At 45.2% G+C, this 18,320-nt stretch overlaps 1 protein-coding gene and 1 non-coding gene across 10 annotated transcripts in view; one reads left to right on the top strand and one right to left on the bottom strand.

Moving 5' to 3' along the window:
* The window catches only part of NCALD (neurocalcin delta), a 373,105-nt gene that overhangs the window by 336,868 nt on the left and 17,917 nt on the right, over window positions 1–18,320 (top strand). For all 9 annotated transcript variants that reach the window (XM_027622109.2, XM_027622099.2, XM_027622133.2 and 6 more), the window contains one exon: window positions 16,403–16,799. In XM_027622109.2, the coding sequence (XP_027477910.1) occupies window positions 16,422–16,799 (378 nt within the window). In that variant the 5' untranslated portion in view covers window positions 16,403–16,421. The remainder of the gene's footprint in view (window positions 1–16,402; window positions 16,800–18,320) is intronic.
* On the bottom strand, window positions 812–884 carry TRNAR-CCU. The gene has a single exon. It is a non-coding gene; the product is annotated as a tRNA-Arg (tRNA).

Genomic DNA, 18,320 nt, shown 5'->3' with positions numbered 1-18,320 from the left:
GAAGGAATAGGGGAGAGAGTGCCAGAGATTTCTGCTTCTCTCTAGAGCCAGGTGAAAGCCAGAAGCAGAGGGAATGTACTGGACTTGAACAAACTGTAATCCTTGCTTTTGGCAAATCTGTAACCTGGAAACTTACCCAGGGACATGAGTGCTTCCTGAGGAGTGGCCCGAATAGAGGCAGAGGGAGGGCACACCCTTCTCCTTCCCCATGTACGTAAAGGCATCTTAGGTATGTTTCCGTCATAACAGCCACATGTACCCCACACACTCATGATCACTATTTGGCAGGTGGCAAGACTGAGGAGCTGAGAGTAGCCTGCCATATTCTCGAGTGGCAGAGCCGGATTTGGACCCTGATCTGTTGGACACCGTGGCCTATGATCTAATAGTTATTCCATAATATTCCTGCTGACAAGCTTGAGGTCCACAAGGCCCTACAACACTTGCCTCAGTTGGTCCTCTTGTTAATCCTGTTCCGCAAATAGATGGGGATTTCTGCGACAGGTCAGTTCTAGTAATAAGGCTTGGTTCTTTTGGGAAGCATTTCTGCTCATGGAGACCATCCATTCTGCTGAGCCATTCATAAGGCTTAATTTAGAAACAATTGAAGTGATTATAACAAGAAAATTGTTTTAAAAGAAAAAGACAAATGATCTTATTTCTGGATAATGTAATATTTTCAGGGCTTCTTTCTAATCAACAGTCAAAAGCCTGGTTAAAAATAAATGTCAGAGGGCAAAGCAGCAGCTTTGAAAAGTTGGGTGGTTTTTTTTTTTTTTTTAGATTTATTTTTTTATTTAAGTAATCTCCACACCCAACGTGGGGCTCGAACTCACGACCCTGAGATCAGGAGTCACAAGCTCCACCAACTGAGCCAGCCAGGCGCCCTGGAAGTTTTACTGAGGAGACCATAAAAGTACGTGGAGTTCAACCCACAGAGCTGACAGGATGCTCACAGTTACGCTGATGCCTGGCATACGAACACGCGCGCACACACACGTGCACACACTCCAGGGTGAAGGGAGCAAAGGAGACCACACGCACATTACACAGTGATTATACTGTGGCACCAGGAAATCTCACACGCCCCCTCCAGGTGGCAGGAGCCCTCAGGCCTCCTAGAGCCTTGGTCACCCTCACCCACCTATCCCAGGGTGCTGCACGGACAGTGTTATCTTCTGTGTGTGCTAAGACATATAAAAGGCTAGGAAACACTGGAATAGGAATACATGGTAAATAAAAATTCTCACAGGTAGTTTCCCGACCAAGCCTGACCTGAACAATGGAGATATATGGTAGATAAACTAATGAAACAGGATCCCTGCTCGGCCTGAAACTCTGATTGTAGATTTCTTTAAACCTTGACAGGAGGAAGCTTTAAAAAAAAAAAAAGGTCTCTTAAAAATCTGCAAACACTATCTGTCTTGCTAGAGATGGAGACCTCTGTATTACTTTGGGGCTATTTCTTTGACTATGAAAAACATCCAAGTGAACTTTGAATTATGCAAATGTGAAGCCATGAGTCTTTTTGGAAATGGAGATGTTTAACATGCTGTAGTTTCAAGAAACTAAAAATCTTTTCTCTCTCTCTCTCTCTCTCTCTCTTTTTTTGCTTTGGAAAGGGGTAGGGGTGAGGGATGTTCTGGTGAGACAGAGCTGGGGTTCCTGTCTAGGTCTCTCCAAAAAGACCATCCTCCCAACTACCACGCTGTGTTGCCCCCGGTGGTGAACACCGGTGGAAGGGGGATGTCAGAAAGAAGCATGGATGGATGCAGGGGGATTGGGCTGGAGTCCTTGAGGAGGATCATGAGGACCCTGAATGCCAAACATGGTGGGAGCTGAGGAGGGAGAAAGGGGAGATAGAAACGGGGTGATGGCCCAAGGACTAAGCCTTGATCGGTCTTCGAGGCTTCCACCAACAAATTGTTTTCTACCTGGAAGTCACACGGGGGACTTCCTCTAAGTCAGTGCCATGTGCTCTATATATCTCAGGGCTTTTCCACCTTCTCTCAGGAGGTAAGTGAGGGTACACGCTCCAAGACTCTAAGCCACGTCTGTGATTTCCTGTCCAACACCGTGGCCCAAGGGAATCCTTTTCCCCCTACTGTTGTTATTCCAAGTCCTGGGGGGGGGGGGAATCTTCATTCACCACATTTGCAGTTCCTACCCAAGCAGAGAGGAACAGGTTTTACCCAAAATTTGGTCGTGAGATGCTATATTCAGAGCTATCCTGCAAGCTTCATCCTTAGGGTGTTTTTACAATTCAAATCTGATATCATGTCCTCATAAATCTATAAAGAGAATAGTTTATTGTCATCATTTCTTCTGGCGTCTGGGACTAATGAAAACAGGCTCAGGATCTGTAGCATCACTCACAGCTCTGTGTTTTTTGAGGGAGTCTGAGGACTGAGGGGCAGGGAAGGTTCAAGAGAAAAGCATCACTTTCTCTTTGTACTCACCTGGTGCACTGCCTTGTTCTCTTGTGACTGTGAAGCCACCTGAACCTTTTCTAATGAGTAGGCTTATAGGCAAAATCCCATCATTCTAACGACCCCTGAACCCAGTGTCACAGTGAAAATGGCTCCTACCCACAGTGCTTCCTGGGTAACGCATCACTGGCTTGCCTAGATTATGCTCCTTGAGTGTAGAGACTATGTCTGTGATGTGAAAGAGTGGTGTTCTCGGGCTGACCAGCCGACCTGTCTGCCCTGCATGCCATCCCATTTGAATCCGTCTGTGCTTTGAATCCACTATAATATCTTGCACCGCTCTAGATACACAACACATGCTTAGGAAATTCTTGTGAAATCATTCAAAGGGAAATGGCATCTCCTGGAATGAAGACATTGCTCTAAGCTTCTGTATACTCCAGCACATAGCTCTCAATTTCACTCCAGGAATGGTGTTTGTTCTAACTTTCCAATCCTATTATTTGATCTGTTGCAGACAGATTTAAACGTTTAAAGGGACACCTTCTAATGCATATGGAAAGCCCTGTGATTTAAAGGAAAGAAATGATTTCAAGTACATGCATACTATGGTTAAAATTCAGATTTTTAAATGTTTATTTTTGGCTTTTAGGTAAAAATGAATCCAATTCAGTTTTGATCACTGAAGCGTGTCCATTCTGTTGCTCTCACTGAGCTTCTATATTCTTGTATTAATTATTTTCTGCCCGATTTTTTGCATAATTTTCTTACAATGGAAAATGCTGCTCTTAAAGAAAGAAGTGATTGACTCAGAGGATTGGGATAATATTCTGTTATCATTTCATACTTTGTTGTATATCATACTTCATTAATGAAGGGAAAGAGAGTCTTGGCAAATTTATCTTCACTACTATTCAAATAGAATAGTGCAATATTTACTTATTGCTTTTTTCTTCAGTGAAACTATTTGGATACATTTCAGATTTTCATTATTTTTTTACGATAGTCATTTTTGCTCCAACTGTATCCATAAAGTCCAGGTTTTACTCTTGGGGTAAGCGTACTTGAATCTTTGGATCTGCCGTCAATGAGAAAGATTTAGGTTGTCAGTTCCAGTCACTTATAATATGATTATAATGGTGCTTCTGAGTACACACTGTATGCGTGTTTCATAAACGTAAGGTGTTTACTAGTTACACATGATACATGCGCAGTGAAAGTCTCCTCTCCTTAGTTCATGTCTGCAGCTCCACACTGGGGCGTATTTGCTGATACCATAACGACTAGGTTATGTGTACTAATAAGCCCTTGGGAACTGTGAGATTAAATAGAAAAGGCCAGAAGTCCCCTTATTCAGGAAGAGGCAGGATGTAATTTTCTTTACAGTTTCTTCTAATGAAGTTGGTACATTCTGTGGCTCGGCAGCATGGGTGCCTTGAGTGGGATCCTGTGTGTGTGCCCAGCGACACGGAATGCAGGACGCCTCCTTGGCTTGTCCCTGCCACATTGCAGGGGGTAGAGACCACCCGATATTTCTCCAGCTGACCCTAACCTGGTTAGTGAGATGCCAGGAAATCGCTACCATGTTTGCTAGGGTTCGCTGTAACATAAGAAAAAGAAAAGATAAGGCAGCTCAATAGAAATGAACTGCTCCCACTGGAATTTAGAAGGAGTAGGAAAAGGCGAAAGATTTATGCGATCTGAAGAGAAACCAGAGTAGGAACAATGTTAGGTGGTTCCTGCTGGGAATGGGGTAGGCGGGTGTAACAGAATGGTAAGTGAATACACCCACCTAGGCACACACGGTCTTAAAAGGAGGTGATTGCCTGTGTAGACACAAACCATATACAGAGTTGTACACCATCTCTTTTAGAGATGGTGGGGAATCCTTTGTTTAGATTTTTTGTATTTTATTCACTTTGCAGATGTATTTTCACCTTCTCTCTTTTCAGATTAAGCTTCCATTTGCAATTTTTCTTGACAAGAAGTGGAAATAATAACGAGCATGTAAATAGCTAGACAGGAAGGCTCTCTTTAGGCACACAACCATACACACATCCTCAGACACTTGGCAACATCCCCCCTGAGGCTCTGCTCTGTTTTTCACTGTGAGGCACTGCTCAGTGGATAAAGTACAAAGATCTGTGTTCTCTTCCACCTTTGACATTAGTAACCATGTAACCTTGGGAAAACCTTTAAATCTTCACCTTCAGTTTCTTTAATACGGGGACAATTTATCTGCCCTTCCTTTTCTCACAATATTCCCAAGGACCTACTGAAATAGGATATGTGAAAGCCCTGTAAACGCATGCAAGAAGAGATTACGCTTTATTTCAGTTTGCGGCATCGGGCAGCTACACAGTGCCCAGCACACGATTGAGTTTCAGGAAGTATTAGCGGTAAGGGGCGGTGGGTTTACAGATGGGCTCTACATGATTCTGAAAACATTGTCCTCTGTTTTATTTAAAACTTGTATAATCTGTATGGTGATGTTAGGAGCAAAGAGAGAATAGGTTAAATTAGAATTGAGACCAACTTGAATTCATTCATTCAACAGATTCATTCAACAGTGATTCAAATTGAATTCATTCATTCATTCAGCAGATTTTTATTAAGCAACTGATGTATGCCAGGCCTTGTTCTAGGCACTGAGGTTAGAATAGTGACAAAACAGATCAAAATCTGTGACCTCATGAAGGCTCTCTTGTGGTTGGGGAAGATAGACAATAAAATTAAGGTGATAGTATATTATAAGTGTTAAGGCAATCAGCAAAGTAGAGCGAAGGGTGTTAAAATTTTTACTGGGAGGTAAGGGAGGGCGCCCTGAGAAGGGGACATTGGAGTAGATCTGAAGCAGGTGAGGAAGAAGGCATGAGGATATGGTGGGGGGTGGTAAGTCCCTAAGGGCCATACAACTAGTATGTCTTGTCACGAGGGTTGGATCTGAGGGCCCTCCGATTCCAACACCCATGTACTTAACCATTGTGCTTTGTCACCCCTCCTGTGAAAGGAGATCAGCCCCAAAGAGGGTCTGTTGTATTCTGGGGGACTTTGTCTTTTCCTTAGCTATCCTATAGTGACTATATTACCGTCCAAAAAATCCCTTGAGACCACTCGGTTTCCTAAGCAAAACAAGAGGTAAGGAGAAAGCCAAACCTAATACCATTCCTGATAAACTTTGGCCCTAGACAAAGAAGATACCAGCTCCCCACATATTCTTAGTAGAAGAAAGATTCACTGAGAAGTCCATACACAGTAGCTTTGGTCACTACCAACTGAAAAATCACCAGGAGTATTTGCCAACCACCTTGCTATTCACCTAGCATCAAAATGTATGAATATTCCAGTTGTCCTTTACTTCATGGAATTCTTAAAAGTGACACAAGCAATGGTCAATGGGAAATAGGCTCAGCAGAAGGAAACCATCAGTTCTTGATCATCTTTGTCTGAGCCTGCTCTGATTCCGCCCAAACCCCACTTAGCCCTCCCCAGCCTCAGAACAGAAGACCAGAGAAAGAAACAGCCTCCTGCTCTCTATCTGCTGCTTCTCTAATGGGACCTCTTGCTTAATTTCAGGTTAGAATAATAACTTCCATGCAGGGAAAACACTCAGCCATGGGGGTCTGGCGGGAGCCCTCTCTGGGTACAAATCCACAAATATCTGTCACATTTTGGCAGATGATCCCAGGGAGGGGAGTCAGGTTGGAAGCTAACAGTTGTTCTCTTATTTTCTTCCCTCATGTGACTGTTTTGCTCTTGTTTTTCTAATTCTCCCTTAAAGCAAGGGGGAGAGTGTTCCCAAATCTGGAAGGCTCATCTTTGTAAACAATCCACTGAACCTTTATTTATTTAGATTAATAGTGGATGTGTACTGAGCACCTGTTGGATGCAAGACACGATGTTGAGCTTTTTTCCGGGTTCACTGGGACTCCTTTTCTCATTTAGTCCTTCAGACAGCCCTAGGAGAAGGTGTTATTATGCCTACTTTCTGAAGAAGAGTGAGACCAAGAGAGAGGTCAAATGACTTCCCCAAAAGGTCCCATAACACGATACTATAATAAAGACTTCAATTTCGTTTTTCTGCTGGCAAGTCCCATTCTGTTTCCACACACCCTGCTGGAGGATGCAAAAGGTACAAGAGCTTAAAAGATGCAACTTCATAGTCTTCTTGTTAGCCTTCTCACCTAGACATTTGTTGGATGGACAAACATTCATATTTCAGCCACGTTAGCCAGGGTAGAAAGTGATCGATCAGTATGTTCCAGCAGAAGCAGCCCTTCAAACACCACAGGTGATGGAGCAGGGTTGTGGAGGGGTGGGGGATGGGAAGGGTGCTTCTGATCCTGCATGACTTTGTCATAATAGGTAGCTTCTCTGAACCCCTTGTCCTTTGGGTAAAACCAAGGTATACTAGCCCTCTCACCAACTCTGTTAACAACATTGTGAAAATAAAATATTAATGAAAACTGCTTTGAGCTGCAACCAGAATCCAGATTCCCTTCCTTTTCCTATCCCATGTAGGATACTATTTTTTTTAATAAGAATATTCATGCAAAGCCAGGAAACAGTAGATGTTAAACACATGTTTCCTGAATAAATAAAAAAAAAGAGAACTATGAACTATTCTCAGACTCTATGGAGGGGCTTGTAGCAATTAACTAAAGGCATCTGTGGCCCCAAGAGGATTTCTAAAAACAGGGAGTAGCACTCCTCTGGTACTGCCGGCTGCTGGTGAAGTGGTGAGGCCTGGATCCCCGTAGCTGACCTATTTGTCCTCCTCGGCCCATGATAGCTTACTGTTTTGCTTCATTGTCTTATCAAAACCCAAGGTAATAATTCCTCTCTTTTAAATGAGAGGATATTTAGTGCCTTTAGTTAAGTAGACATTTCCAGTGATCAGAATTCCACCGAAGTCGGCCATGGTAGGGTCTTAGCCTATGACAGCCCTGGAGGAGTGTTGAGGACTCCCAGAGGCCCCCCCTTTTTCCACCACTGACCTGGCCCCTGGCCCTGAGGCAGCCCAGACAGGCAGGTCTGATGGCAATGGGACATCTGCAAGCCCTCAAATTAAGGCACTCCAACAGTTTCTGTCTTTGAGACAGCTCTGTAGTTTCTGCAGACCTGGAAGTCTGACCATTTGGTATGGCCCTTGGCCACTTACTAGGGCACGTGAAGCATACAATGTAGGTTCACCTCTAAGTGCTGGCCATCCAGGAGGTAGCGGTGGGGAGTCAGCCAATAGCTGGACGTGAAGTACCAGGGAGAGGAGTGGACCTGAATGAAGGTCAGGACGGAGCATCAAGAAACAGAGCACTTAGGGTGCTGTTTGGACAAAAGATCTCTTTAGGCCAAACCAAGAGAGAGGGGTCATTTCCAAGCTCATGGTCATGAACTCTTGAAAGAGCAGGCTGAGTGTGCCCTCCTAGGTGCTAGAAAGAGTAAAGGCTACACTCTTCCGTGTGTGCCTGTAACACAGGCAGCCCAAGAGGGGCTGGGGTGGAATTCCCAATCCACTTCCGTTGCTTCTTCAAGGCTAATCCTCGCTGGTGTGTAAACTCTTGCGAAACAGGGTTAGGATGTAAAGGCTCCAGAGGAAAATTGCTTGCTGAAGAATTTCTGCGGGATGGTCTAGAGATCATGGTACTTACCAAAGACATCAAGAAGCTCTTTGTAATATCTATTGCTCAGGGAATCCGGGAACCAGGACTAAGGTAAATGCCAAGTGAATAAAAAAAAAAGCAGAATCAACCTAAATGTCCATCAAGAGGGATTAGTTAAACAAATATCATGCAATGGAATGCCAAAAGGACTGTAACGCTCACATTAGTAACCACTCTGTCAGTTACCTGATTCAATGCTTGGCTCAAGGTTGGTGCTCAGTACTGTCCATTGAATCGATCAGTCGATGAAAATTCAGCAATTTAAAAAGATGAGATACATCCACATGTATAACATGGAAGAATACCCACAGCATACTTTTCGATGAAAATAAAGGTTAAAGAATAGGATAGTGTGGGGGGCGCCTGGGTGGCTCAGTCGTTAAGCGTCCGCCTTCGGCTCAGGTCATGGTCCCAGGGTCCTGGGATCGAGCCCCGCATCAGGCTCCCTGCTCGGCGGGAAGCCTGCCTCTCCCTCTCCCACTCCCCCTGCTTGTATTCCCTCCCTCACTGTGTCTCTCTCTGTCAAATAAATAAATAAAATAGTTTTTAAAAAAAGAATAGGATAGTGTGATCCCATTTGTGGGAGTGCACAGATTTCACTGATGTGCATTTAAATGTTTAAGAGGCTATATATAAATAAAACTGTCAGCAGTGGTTATCTTCTATAGAGTCATATTGGATCACGGCGAGTGTTCATGTTCTAATTTCTATATCCCCTTATTACTTACAGTTTTTACAATAATGATGTATTACTTTGGTAAAGAGCAAAACCAAAAATGATATTTCCATTTTGGGGAGGGGGTTGTTGTTCGATAATGTTCTGTTCAGATTCTATCAGAAATATGTGTTATTCAGTAATAATGGAAAATAGAACTTAGACAAGAGCCCAAGACCAGGCCCTCTGCAATCTGAAATGCAGAGTCTATAGAACTAGAGCCCAGATCATTCAGAGACTGTAAGGCCTGCTCACCTGGAGAAGACCAGCTATGTCTCCTGGGCTTTCTCACACAGCCTGCGGAAGGCAGCAAGAAGAAGGCTGTCTCTGGTGAGCCTCCAGCTCACTGCATTTGTGTAGGTGTTCAGTTCTCATCTCAAACCCTGTCACCAAGGAGAGCGAGCACTAGGCGTGTGACCAGACGTCAGTCACAGGTGTGGGGTCGGCCTGCCCAGCCTCATGGGGAAAAAGGCCTCCCTGCATGCAGTGGCCTTGGGACAGGCCTGGAAGGTGACGATTCTCCAGGCAATGTCGGCAAAGCCACCTTTGTGAGGCACAGGAAGTGGTAGGAAATAGGTCTCAGCGACTCTTACCAGAGGCCAGAGGAGAGAATATTCTTTGGGCAACATGAAAGGAAGTTAGTGAAATTGTTATATGACTTCAGTTCTCCCTCTTTAATATTTTAATTCTTCCTCGTATGCACCACCGTTTTGTTTCCTAATTTGTCCACTATATATAAATATATCAGTTTATATATAGGTTCGCCTTTTAAACTCCCACTAAGAGACAAGTTCCATTGAAGAGAAATTTCTGGAGCAGTGTGCTCTTCAGATTTTCCTGTAGTCCTTCCCCCCCCCGCCGCCCCACCATGAAAAATCAGGGACAACTGACCTAGAAATGAATTTGCTGGATTTTAGCCACCTACAAAATTCAGATGTCTGCAATATCTGATGCCACAGTAAATGAACACTTGTTCCCATGGATCTGTAATTCTTATCATTTCCTTCCTTATATTGTAGGAAACTTTTTCTGGTTATGTTTTCATAATGTAGACATTCCATCGGTCAAAAATTCAGAGCAACTCTTAGAGGACAATGTCACATATCCCAGATAGGCGCACATTTTAATCAACCTGGTCTCTTTCTGGAATCACTGCGGGGTCTATGTTCCTTGTTGCGGCTCCACCTGCCTGCAGCTGCTAGCATCTTGCAAATTCCATTTTAGGAGCCCTCGATGCAGTTTGCATTGAGACTTTACTGAAGTTAGCCAAGCTTTCCAGAGTAAGTTGGACTTTTCCCCGGAAAATCTCACTGTGGGCTCTCAAGAATTAACTCATGGAGTTTGTGGAACCGGATAAGGAATCACAGGTCCAAGATACAAAGAAGGGAGCACCTGTCTTCCAAAGGAGTATCCACCACTCACCATTTCCTTTCCCTGGGGCATCATTTTGGGAGCTATTCCTTTTTCTCTTCATTTTAAATGGAAAGTTGACTTTATGTTTTAGATTCCTGGTCATAGTTCTTTGCTGGTGCCTTCTCATCCTGTACATATTTCGTTTCTCATCTGTAGTCAGTATTAACCCCAGATTTATGTTTTGGACCCTGGGAGACTGGATATGACCCAGAATAAGTTGCAAATTCCACACTGCCCATCCCAGACTAAATTACTGAATAACAGAATGCCGATGTCTCACAGAGTTGAGGTGCTTTTCACTTAATGAAATGCAGCACAGATTCAGCTAAAAGTAATATATATAGTTATATAAATAGTTATACATTTATAAGATATAGGAAATACCTTTTATATATATTTAGTAAACATTTCTATATATCTTATATATATTTAAGATTTATATATAGGCATATAAACTAAAGGGTTGAGATATATTTACTACTTAAAAGTCTTGTTCAAGGCTCTAAAGCAAAGGCCCTGAGAGGTAAAGGATGGGCCATGTGGGAGGCCAGGGAACCAGGGGCACAGGGGACTGAGAGATGAGTCAGAGGTGGCCTGGGACGGCTCACACGGAACCCTGGAGGCCCAAAGGGGAAGTCTGGATTTTATTCTAAGTGTGTCAGAAGCCCTTCTAGAGCTTGAGGCAGAGGAGTGACATCGTCTGCTGTGTGTTTTTAAAAGGTCAATCTGGGGAGCCGTGGGGAAGAGACTGGGGCAGGGTGGAGGTGGGGAGAGGGGGGCATCAGGATGTCCCCCCAGTGGAGAGAGTGATCGGAATCCGGGGATGGAGATGGTGGCAGTTTGGACCGAGGTGGTGATGATGGAGATGCTGAAAAGTCAATGGATTTGAGACAGATTTGGGGACAAAAGTGAAAGGAATGACAGAGGAGTCCTAGGGCTTTGGCGTGGGCGACTGGATGGCAGATGGCATCCTCCACAGATGCGGGGCAGGTGTGGGGAGCACTCAGGGAGGGAGCCAAGAGCCAGTTCCTTCTTCTGTTCTGCACTGATGCTTTGCAGGCGCTCCCTGAGCTGGGCACGGAGGACACAGTAGGGAAGCGGGTAGAGTCAGCCTTGTGTCTTCCTGCCGCCTCGCGGGCCTCCTTCTCGTTCTCCCTTACCAGCTCCTTCTCCTCCCTCCAAGTCTACGTGTCAGAACAGATAAGGGCTCACCATCCCCTTTTCTCCTTTACCCACCACCACTGACTTGGGGCTCTCATCTAGTCTTTGGCTATAAATATCGTCTGTATGCTGATGACTCCTGAATGTATTCTCTCCCTGGACCTCTTCCTCTAACTCCAGACGTTGCCCATCTAGCTACCTACTTGACATCCCAGTGGAGAGAGGGATCCGGAATCCAGGGATGGTCATCTCAGAATGAATACCTGCACAGAAGCACCACTAGCCATGCCCCTGCGTCGCCCCAAAGCCCTGCCTCTGCATTTTTCCCATTTCAGGGTCAACTTCATCCTTATAGTTGCTTAGGCCAGAACCTTGGAGTTATGCTGGACCAGTCTCTTTGTTCACGAACCATCATCCAATCCTGTGGACTCTCCCTTTAAGCTGTGCCTAGAGTCCAGGGCCCCTCTCACCTTCTCTGCTTGCTGCCAGCCTGGTCCCGGTGCCCTTGGCTCGTGTCTGGGTCCTTGCCACGGCTTCCCAGCTGTCTCCCTGCCTCTGCGCTACCCTCGTTTGGTTTACTCTCAAAGCGGCAGCCAGAGAGTTCCTGGTAGAATATAACCCAAAATCCTGCAATGGCTCCGTCTCCCTCGGAGTGGAAGCCACTGCCCTTAGCGTCTCCTACAGGTCCCATGTCACCCGGCCCTCGTTACTGTTCTGGTTTCATCCGCTTTCCTCCTCGCCCTCTGCCCCAGCCACATCCCTGACCCCCTAAGCCCGCTCCCCATCTAGACCTTTCCTCCCCGCCCTCCGCCCCAGCCACATCCCTGACCCCCTAAGCCCGCTCCCCATCTAGACCCCTTTCTCTGCCTGGAATAGCCTTCGCCCAGTCATCTCCATGGCTCCCTCCTTCCCCTCCTCTCCTCCTTTGACAGTGTCACTTTCTTAATGGGGCCTTCCCTGGCTTCTTAGCTAACATTTTGACACCCACCCAGCCACTCCTGGCATTCCCCAACCCCCTTCCTTCTTTACTTTTCTCCGTGGAACAACTCTCTCCAACATTTCCCTTATTTATTTATCGTATATCTCTTGCTACTAGACTGTCAGCTCCATGAGAACTAGGGTTTTGTCTGTTCCCTGATGAATTCCCGGTGCGGAGAGCCATGCCTCCCTCCTAGGAGACACTTCGCACCTACTTGTGAAATGAATGAGTGCTAATAGGAGGTTGTCTTCTCTCTGCTAACTGCTTCTTTCTGACTTTTTATGGAGCTGTCGTCTTAACTTCCGTCAGTGCTTTGTTCATGGGGTTAGTAGGACGTAGTGGCAAAACCAGTGGACAGCCTAGTGCCAATGGAACTTACCGTTTGGCTGCCTCATTCCCAAGCTGTGTGACTTGGGATAAGTTGCTTGGCCTGAGATTTCATTTCTTTGCTTACAAAACGGAGGAAGCTGTCCTATCACTCAGGGTTGCCGTGAAGTCTCAATAGAATAATGGATGAAGGGCCATCAAGGACAAGATGTGGTTTTCATTTACCGCAGCGTCTGGCCCAGCCTCAGCGCCAGAGTTTTATGCACATGACTGTCTCATTTAATTCTCACATCAAATCAGTGAGATACAGACTCGCACCGCTGAACTCATTTTATAGATAACAAAACCTAGGCGCACCAAAAAGTTCAGCGAATTACTTAATACCCAAGCACTAGTCAGCAATTCAGCCAGGCTTTGAAACCAAGCTTTATTCCATGGCCTGAGTTTTTCCCCACTATGTTCTACTAGCACAAAGTTAATGTTTTAATAACCCAATGGAGTAATGAAAAGGATTTGACCTGACGTGCAACTTTTGTCTCCAGACGATTTTTTTTCTGGACTGCTAATGAACACAGCATTTCCCTGATGGTATTTTTATCCCCTCTTCAACTCAAACAGGCAGAAATGCCTGTCTTCCAATAGAAAAAGGTATTGTCAGGCATTCCTATGTCTTTCCCCTCCTCCCCCCAGGGAAAGAAACGCTATCGTATGTCCCCTGAGATTTCTGTTGTACAGTCTAACCAAGTCCAGATGGTTTTCTCAAGTTCAGACATCATACTTGGTAAAGTATTTGTAATTATCTATGGAAACACATTCTGGACTCAGTTGCAAACACGGCTTCCCAAATCACTTATTCCATGCTCCTCTGCCTTGTTTGTGTTATGGCCTTTCTGTGCTAATGAATTTGTAAATGTGGTTTAATTACTGTTTACTGAAAAATAGCTACACACAGATCAGTCTCAGTGGGAGACTTAGCCAAAATGTTGAGGCAATTTGTTTCTAGTGCAAAAACAGCTAATAAGTGAGAAGCACTTTTTAGACGTTGGGAAAGGAACTTTAAGTTTGGTTTTGAAGAGACAGTGTTGTATAGACCCAGAAAAAAGAAATCATTCTTTAAGAGAGTAGATCTAAATATCAAAATGATATTTTTTTCCTAAGGCTGGGCACATGGTGATTTGCACAGAACCAAAGTATAGGGATGGTGACTTGATTGAACGCCACACCAAAGAGCTGTACTTTAAAGAGCCCCCAAAAAGGAAAACCCGAAATTACTTGTAAATTTCATAAAAATGTTCCAGAGCTCTGGAAAGCCGTGTATTATGTATTACCTCATGTTTCTGAATTCTTGCCTCAGGCAAATTGCCAACTTAACAACTAAATGACAGTTTTGAAATTGTAACACAGACCAGCCTCTCTAACTTTGCTTCTCTCCCTTCAGAAAAAAAAGGGACACATGAGGGAAATGAAAGTTATTGGAAGGTTCAATTTATAAATTGTGCTTCATTTGGAGCTGTAGTTTAGTCTTGCTCTTGGATAAAATGGTGTTTGCCTGATTCTACGTGAAGAGGGGCCTTCCTGCCCCTGCGGCTGTTGGTCCTGCTAATAGGACCTGTGCTGTCCTCTCTCGACCCTTTCGGAGGGTCCCCGTCTAGGAAGGGGGGGGGGTTTGCGGAGCCCATTCTGCCTCCAGTGCAAAACTCAGAAAACAAAATCAGTCACCTTGCCAATTACTAAGATTGCTTGGCATTTCTTGAACTAGGGATAAAATGCAAGAAGTTTGAGCAGGGTGAGATGCAAACACCGCCCTCTAGGAATTTATTTTTAGTGGGGGCAAAGGACAGGCAATTCAATATAAGAGAACCCCAACTGGGGGGGGGCGGAGTGGGGTGGGGGGCGCGACCAGGTAAAGGGGGTCAAAGGTACAAACTTCTAGTTATAAGATAAATAAATCCTACGGCTATGATGCACAGCCAGGGCCTCATCGCTGTAGTGGAAAGACTCCTTTTCTGGGAAGATTATTACAGATTTCCGTGTTGTAATGATTCATCTGTCTATCGGTCATTCCTTTTTTCATTAACTTACCAAATGTTATTTATGGGGACCAGAGAGGGAAAAGTAGTCCCAATAGAGACTCCGTCTGAAGGGGCTGACCCTGCAGAAGGTGGGAGACAGACATTAACAAATAAACATCAGAAGAGAAAATCTCAAAGAAAACTGGGAATCATGATTAAAATGGGGATATGTGGTCTTTCACATAGTCTTTAATTTTCCAAGCTTTACTTTCAGGATTTTTTCCAATATAGGAAAAATGCAAAGTATAAGTGCAGAGCCCATTTATGAGAAGGGGCTGATCTTGACCGTGCTTAAATCATAAGACTTTGGAAATAGGAACGAAGCTCAGATATCAACCTCCTTCAGGAAGGCTTTCCTGATAGCAGCTACGCCCCCTTTTGGCTTGGGTATCCGCTCTATGCTCTCTCATCGTACCACATCCATTCCCTGGTAACCGTGAACTGAATATCTAGTGTACTGTCCCCTCACTGTCACTGCCATTTCTGAACTTAAACAGCTGGAGGCCCCTGAAGACGGAGGGGCCACATGTCACTCTTCTTTGAATCCACAGCACCAGACACATGCCTGGTGCCAGGTGCTCACTTACTTAAGGTGGAGGGCTCTGTGAATAGGAAGATGCTAATTCTAGGTTTTTTTTTCCCATCTAACAAAAGTTGCCTTTGTTCCCCCCCACACACTATGTTAAGTTTAAGAATAGGTAATAAAAGTGTATATATTCTTGTTTTTTGAAATGTAAATGTACTAAAAACATATGTTAATAGCATATTTAGATAAGCATGCATATAAAAAATCTGGAAGGATACACACCAAAATGCTAGCAGGGTTATCTCTAAGTGTTGAGATTTGAAATGTTGCTAACTTTTTTCTTTATGCGTCGCTGTGCTGTTTTACTATTTTACGATGGATGTGTACTACTGTTACAGTAAAATATGAGGTTAATTGTATTTAAAAAGGAAAGTTTGGCCTCTTCCACAGGCATGCGCGTAAGCGGTTTATGAAGCCTCATCTTTACCATCTGAACCCGATGCTGACAGTGAATTGACCTTGTGAATTTAAATAACCCATCTAGCTTGGTAGCATTTAATGGTATTAGATGGGTTTGTATTTTCCTTACTCATATCTGTTTCATAATATTCAGAAGGTACCCAAGCAGCACTTTCCTGGGAAATATTCTAGCAATAAAACATAAATTACCTCTTTTGTCTCTCTCTCTCTCTCTTCCAGTTCTCCTCCTTAAATTTTCTCCGCTAATACTTGGATTGGATGTTAGAGCCTCAGACGTCTTAATGTCAGGCTAGACTAGACCTCTTGCAAATAGATGAGACAGAACTAAGTAGCCAATTTCTCTGGCTCTGGCTCTGGCTCTCCCCCTCCCTCCTTTTCTCCCTCTTTCTTTTGTTACGAATCCCTTGTTTTTGCATGGCTCTTGTATAGAAGAATTATCATTTTCTGGTCAGTGGTATTTCCGCTCGGCATCTTCTGACTGCCTGTCTTTCTATCATTTTGTTTGGCTGAGTTGGACAACCAGACAGTGCTGTGGACTAAAAAGAGTCTATTTCTTTTTCCCAAAGGAACAATCACAAGTTATAAAGTGTGCCTCTTAAAAACAGGTCTAAAAACGAGCCGTCTTCTTTTCTCTCTGCAGCTGAATTCTCGCTGCCAGGATGGGGAAACAGAACAGCAAGCTTCGCCCAGAGGTCATGCAGGATTTGCTGGAAAGCACAGACTTTACAGAGCACGAGATCCAGGAATGGTATAAAGGCTTCTTGAGAGACTGCCCCAGTGGACATTTGTCAATGGAAGAGTTTAAGAAAATTTACGGGAACTTTTTCCCTTACGGGGATGCTTCCAAATTTGCAGAGCACGTCTTCCGCACCTTCGATGCCAATGGAGATGGGACAATAGACTTTAGAGAATTCATCATAGCCCTGAGCGTGACATCGAGGGGGAAGCTGGAGCAGAAGCTGAAATGGGCCTTCAGCATGTATGACCTGGATGGAAATGGCTACATCAGCAAGGCAGAAATGCTAGAGATTGTGCAGGTATGTAGCCCTAGCCCCTTACAAAGTGAAGGGCATGAGTCACAGGTAAGTATTGGCAGGTGCACCGTCCAGCTTGGGGCAGGTTGCCGACTGGTGCCCATCTAGTCTTTGATTCGGCCTACCCAGTGTTTTTGGAAGTGCTGAACCCATATTTCCCAACAGGAGGTTACACATAAAAACGCAGATTGGTTGGCATCTCTTGAAAACTCAAATCTGGCAACATTGGGCCCCCATTCTTGCTTGGCCTAAGTCACCCGATTGCCTTGTGGTGACCCCCACCCTACAGATGGATGTACACTCTTCAGCAAACCCTGCTCACGGCGGCCCCTCCATTCACCCATCCCGGTGACCTGCCCAGACCTCCAGCCTTTGGGGTTATATCCCCTGGAGTGGTATGTAATGATCAATCTCTGACCTGGGGTTCAGACCCTGCTCCTTTCTGTCACCACCTCTGTGACTCTGACCAGCTTAATTCACCTAAGTGAGCCTCAGTGTCCTCATCTGTGAAATGGAACCATCATCCCATTCTGTGGGGTTAGTTTAAGATTAGATGTGACTGTCCATGTTCAGTGCCTAGCACAGTGCCAGCCACATAGAAAAGCTCATCATCACCACCATCATTAATTTACACCTTTCTAAAACTCTTAAATAAAGGCAGGGATCTCTGGGCTGGGTTCTGTCTCGTCAGAAATACAAACATTGTAGAATCACGTCCTCCATCATTTTAATAGGAAGCAGTCCATTTTATTTCCCCAAATCACTCACCCAGAGTAAATACCCTGAAGAGAACAGGAGAAGGGGCTCTGGTATTGGCCATCTTTTCCCTGTCAGACCCGAAGGGAAAGTGGGGAAGGGGCATAAGGAGTCATAAGTGGTCATGGCACGTACAGCTTGATTGGCAGTGAGTGGGCCCGGGAGGAACTTAGAGGGACTGAGACACGGCTCCGGAGAGGATCGGGACCGCTGCAGCTGCAGGCAGTAAAAAGGACTAGGTGGGCGGGCTGGCCGTCACTCACCGTCTTGGCAGGCGAATGGGCACAAGAGGGAAGCATCTGGAAGCAGACCGCAGACCAAGGGTGGGCATTCGGCTTCCTGGAGGGCCCATCTCAGAAGCCAGCACTCATTCCAGAGTGTCAGGGTTTCGAGATAGATCTGCAGCCCCCGGGAGGACAGGTGGGGGTGCTGGAAGAATCACAAGGAAACAGAGAGCAATCCACTGCTGGTGAGGTTGGGAGGGGAGTCAGGAGGGGCACTTGCTTTCAAGGAAAGAACCGGGGAGACCTGTCACAGAAGCTGAGGTCAGAGCCAAAAGAGACCCGCACGACTGCCCTGTCCTTCAGCCCTTGTAGCTGAGGCCTGTGGTCTGCTCCTGGGCCAGCGGGCCTGACCCCGCAGGGGCAGTGAGAGGGACAGGTGCACACGGAGCCGGGGGCGGAGCAGGAATCCAGTTGACCGCTGTACTAGCAAACTCTCCCAGATCTGCCAACTAGTTCTTTCCGCGGCCCGTCCTTCACCGGGAGC

This window comes from Zalophus californianus, chromosome 4, assembly GCF_009762305.2.
Source record: "Zalophus californianus isolate mZalCal1 chromosome 4, mZalCal1.pri.v2, whole genome shotgun sequence".
In the NCBI taxonomy this organism is placed as follows: domain Eukaryota; kingdom Metazoa; phylum Chordata; class Mammalia; order Carnivora; family Otariidae; genus Zalophus; species Zalophus californianus.
Note: the sequence above shows the minus strand (reverse complement) of the source record. Positions and strands in the feature narration are given on the sequence as shown.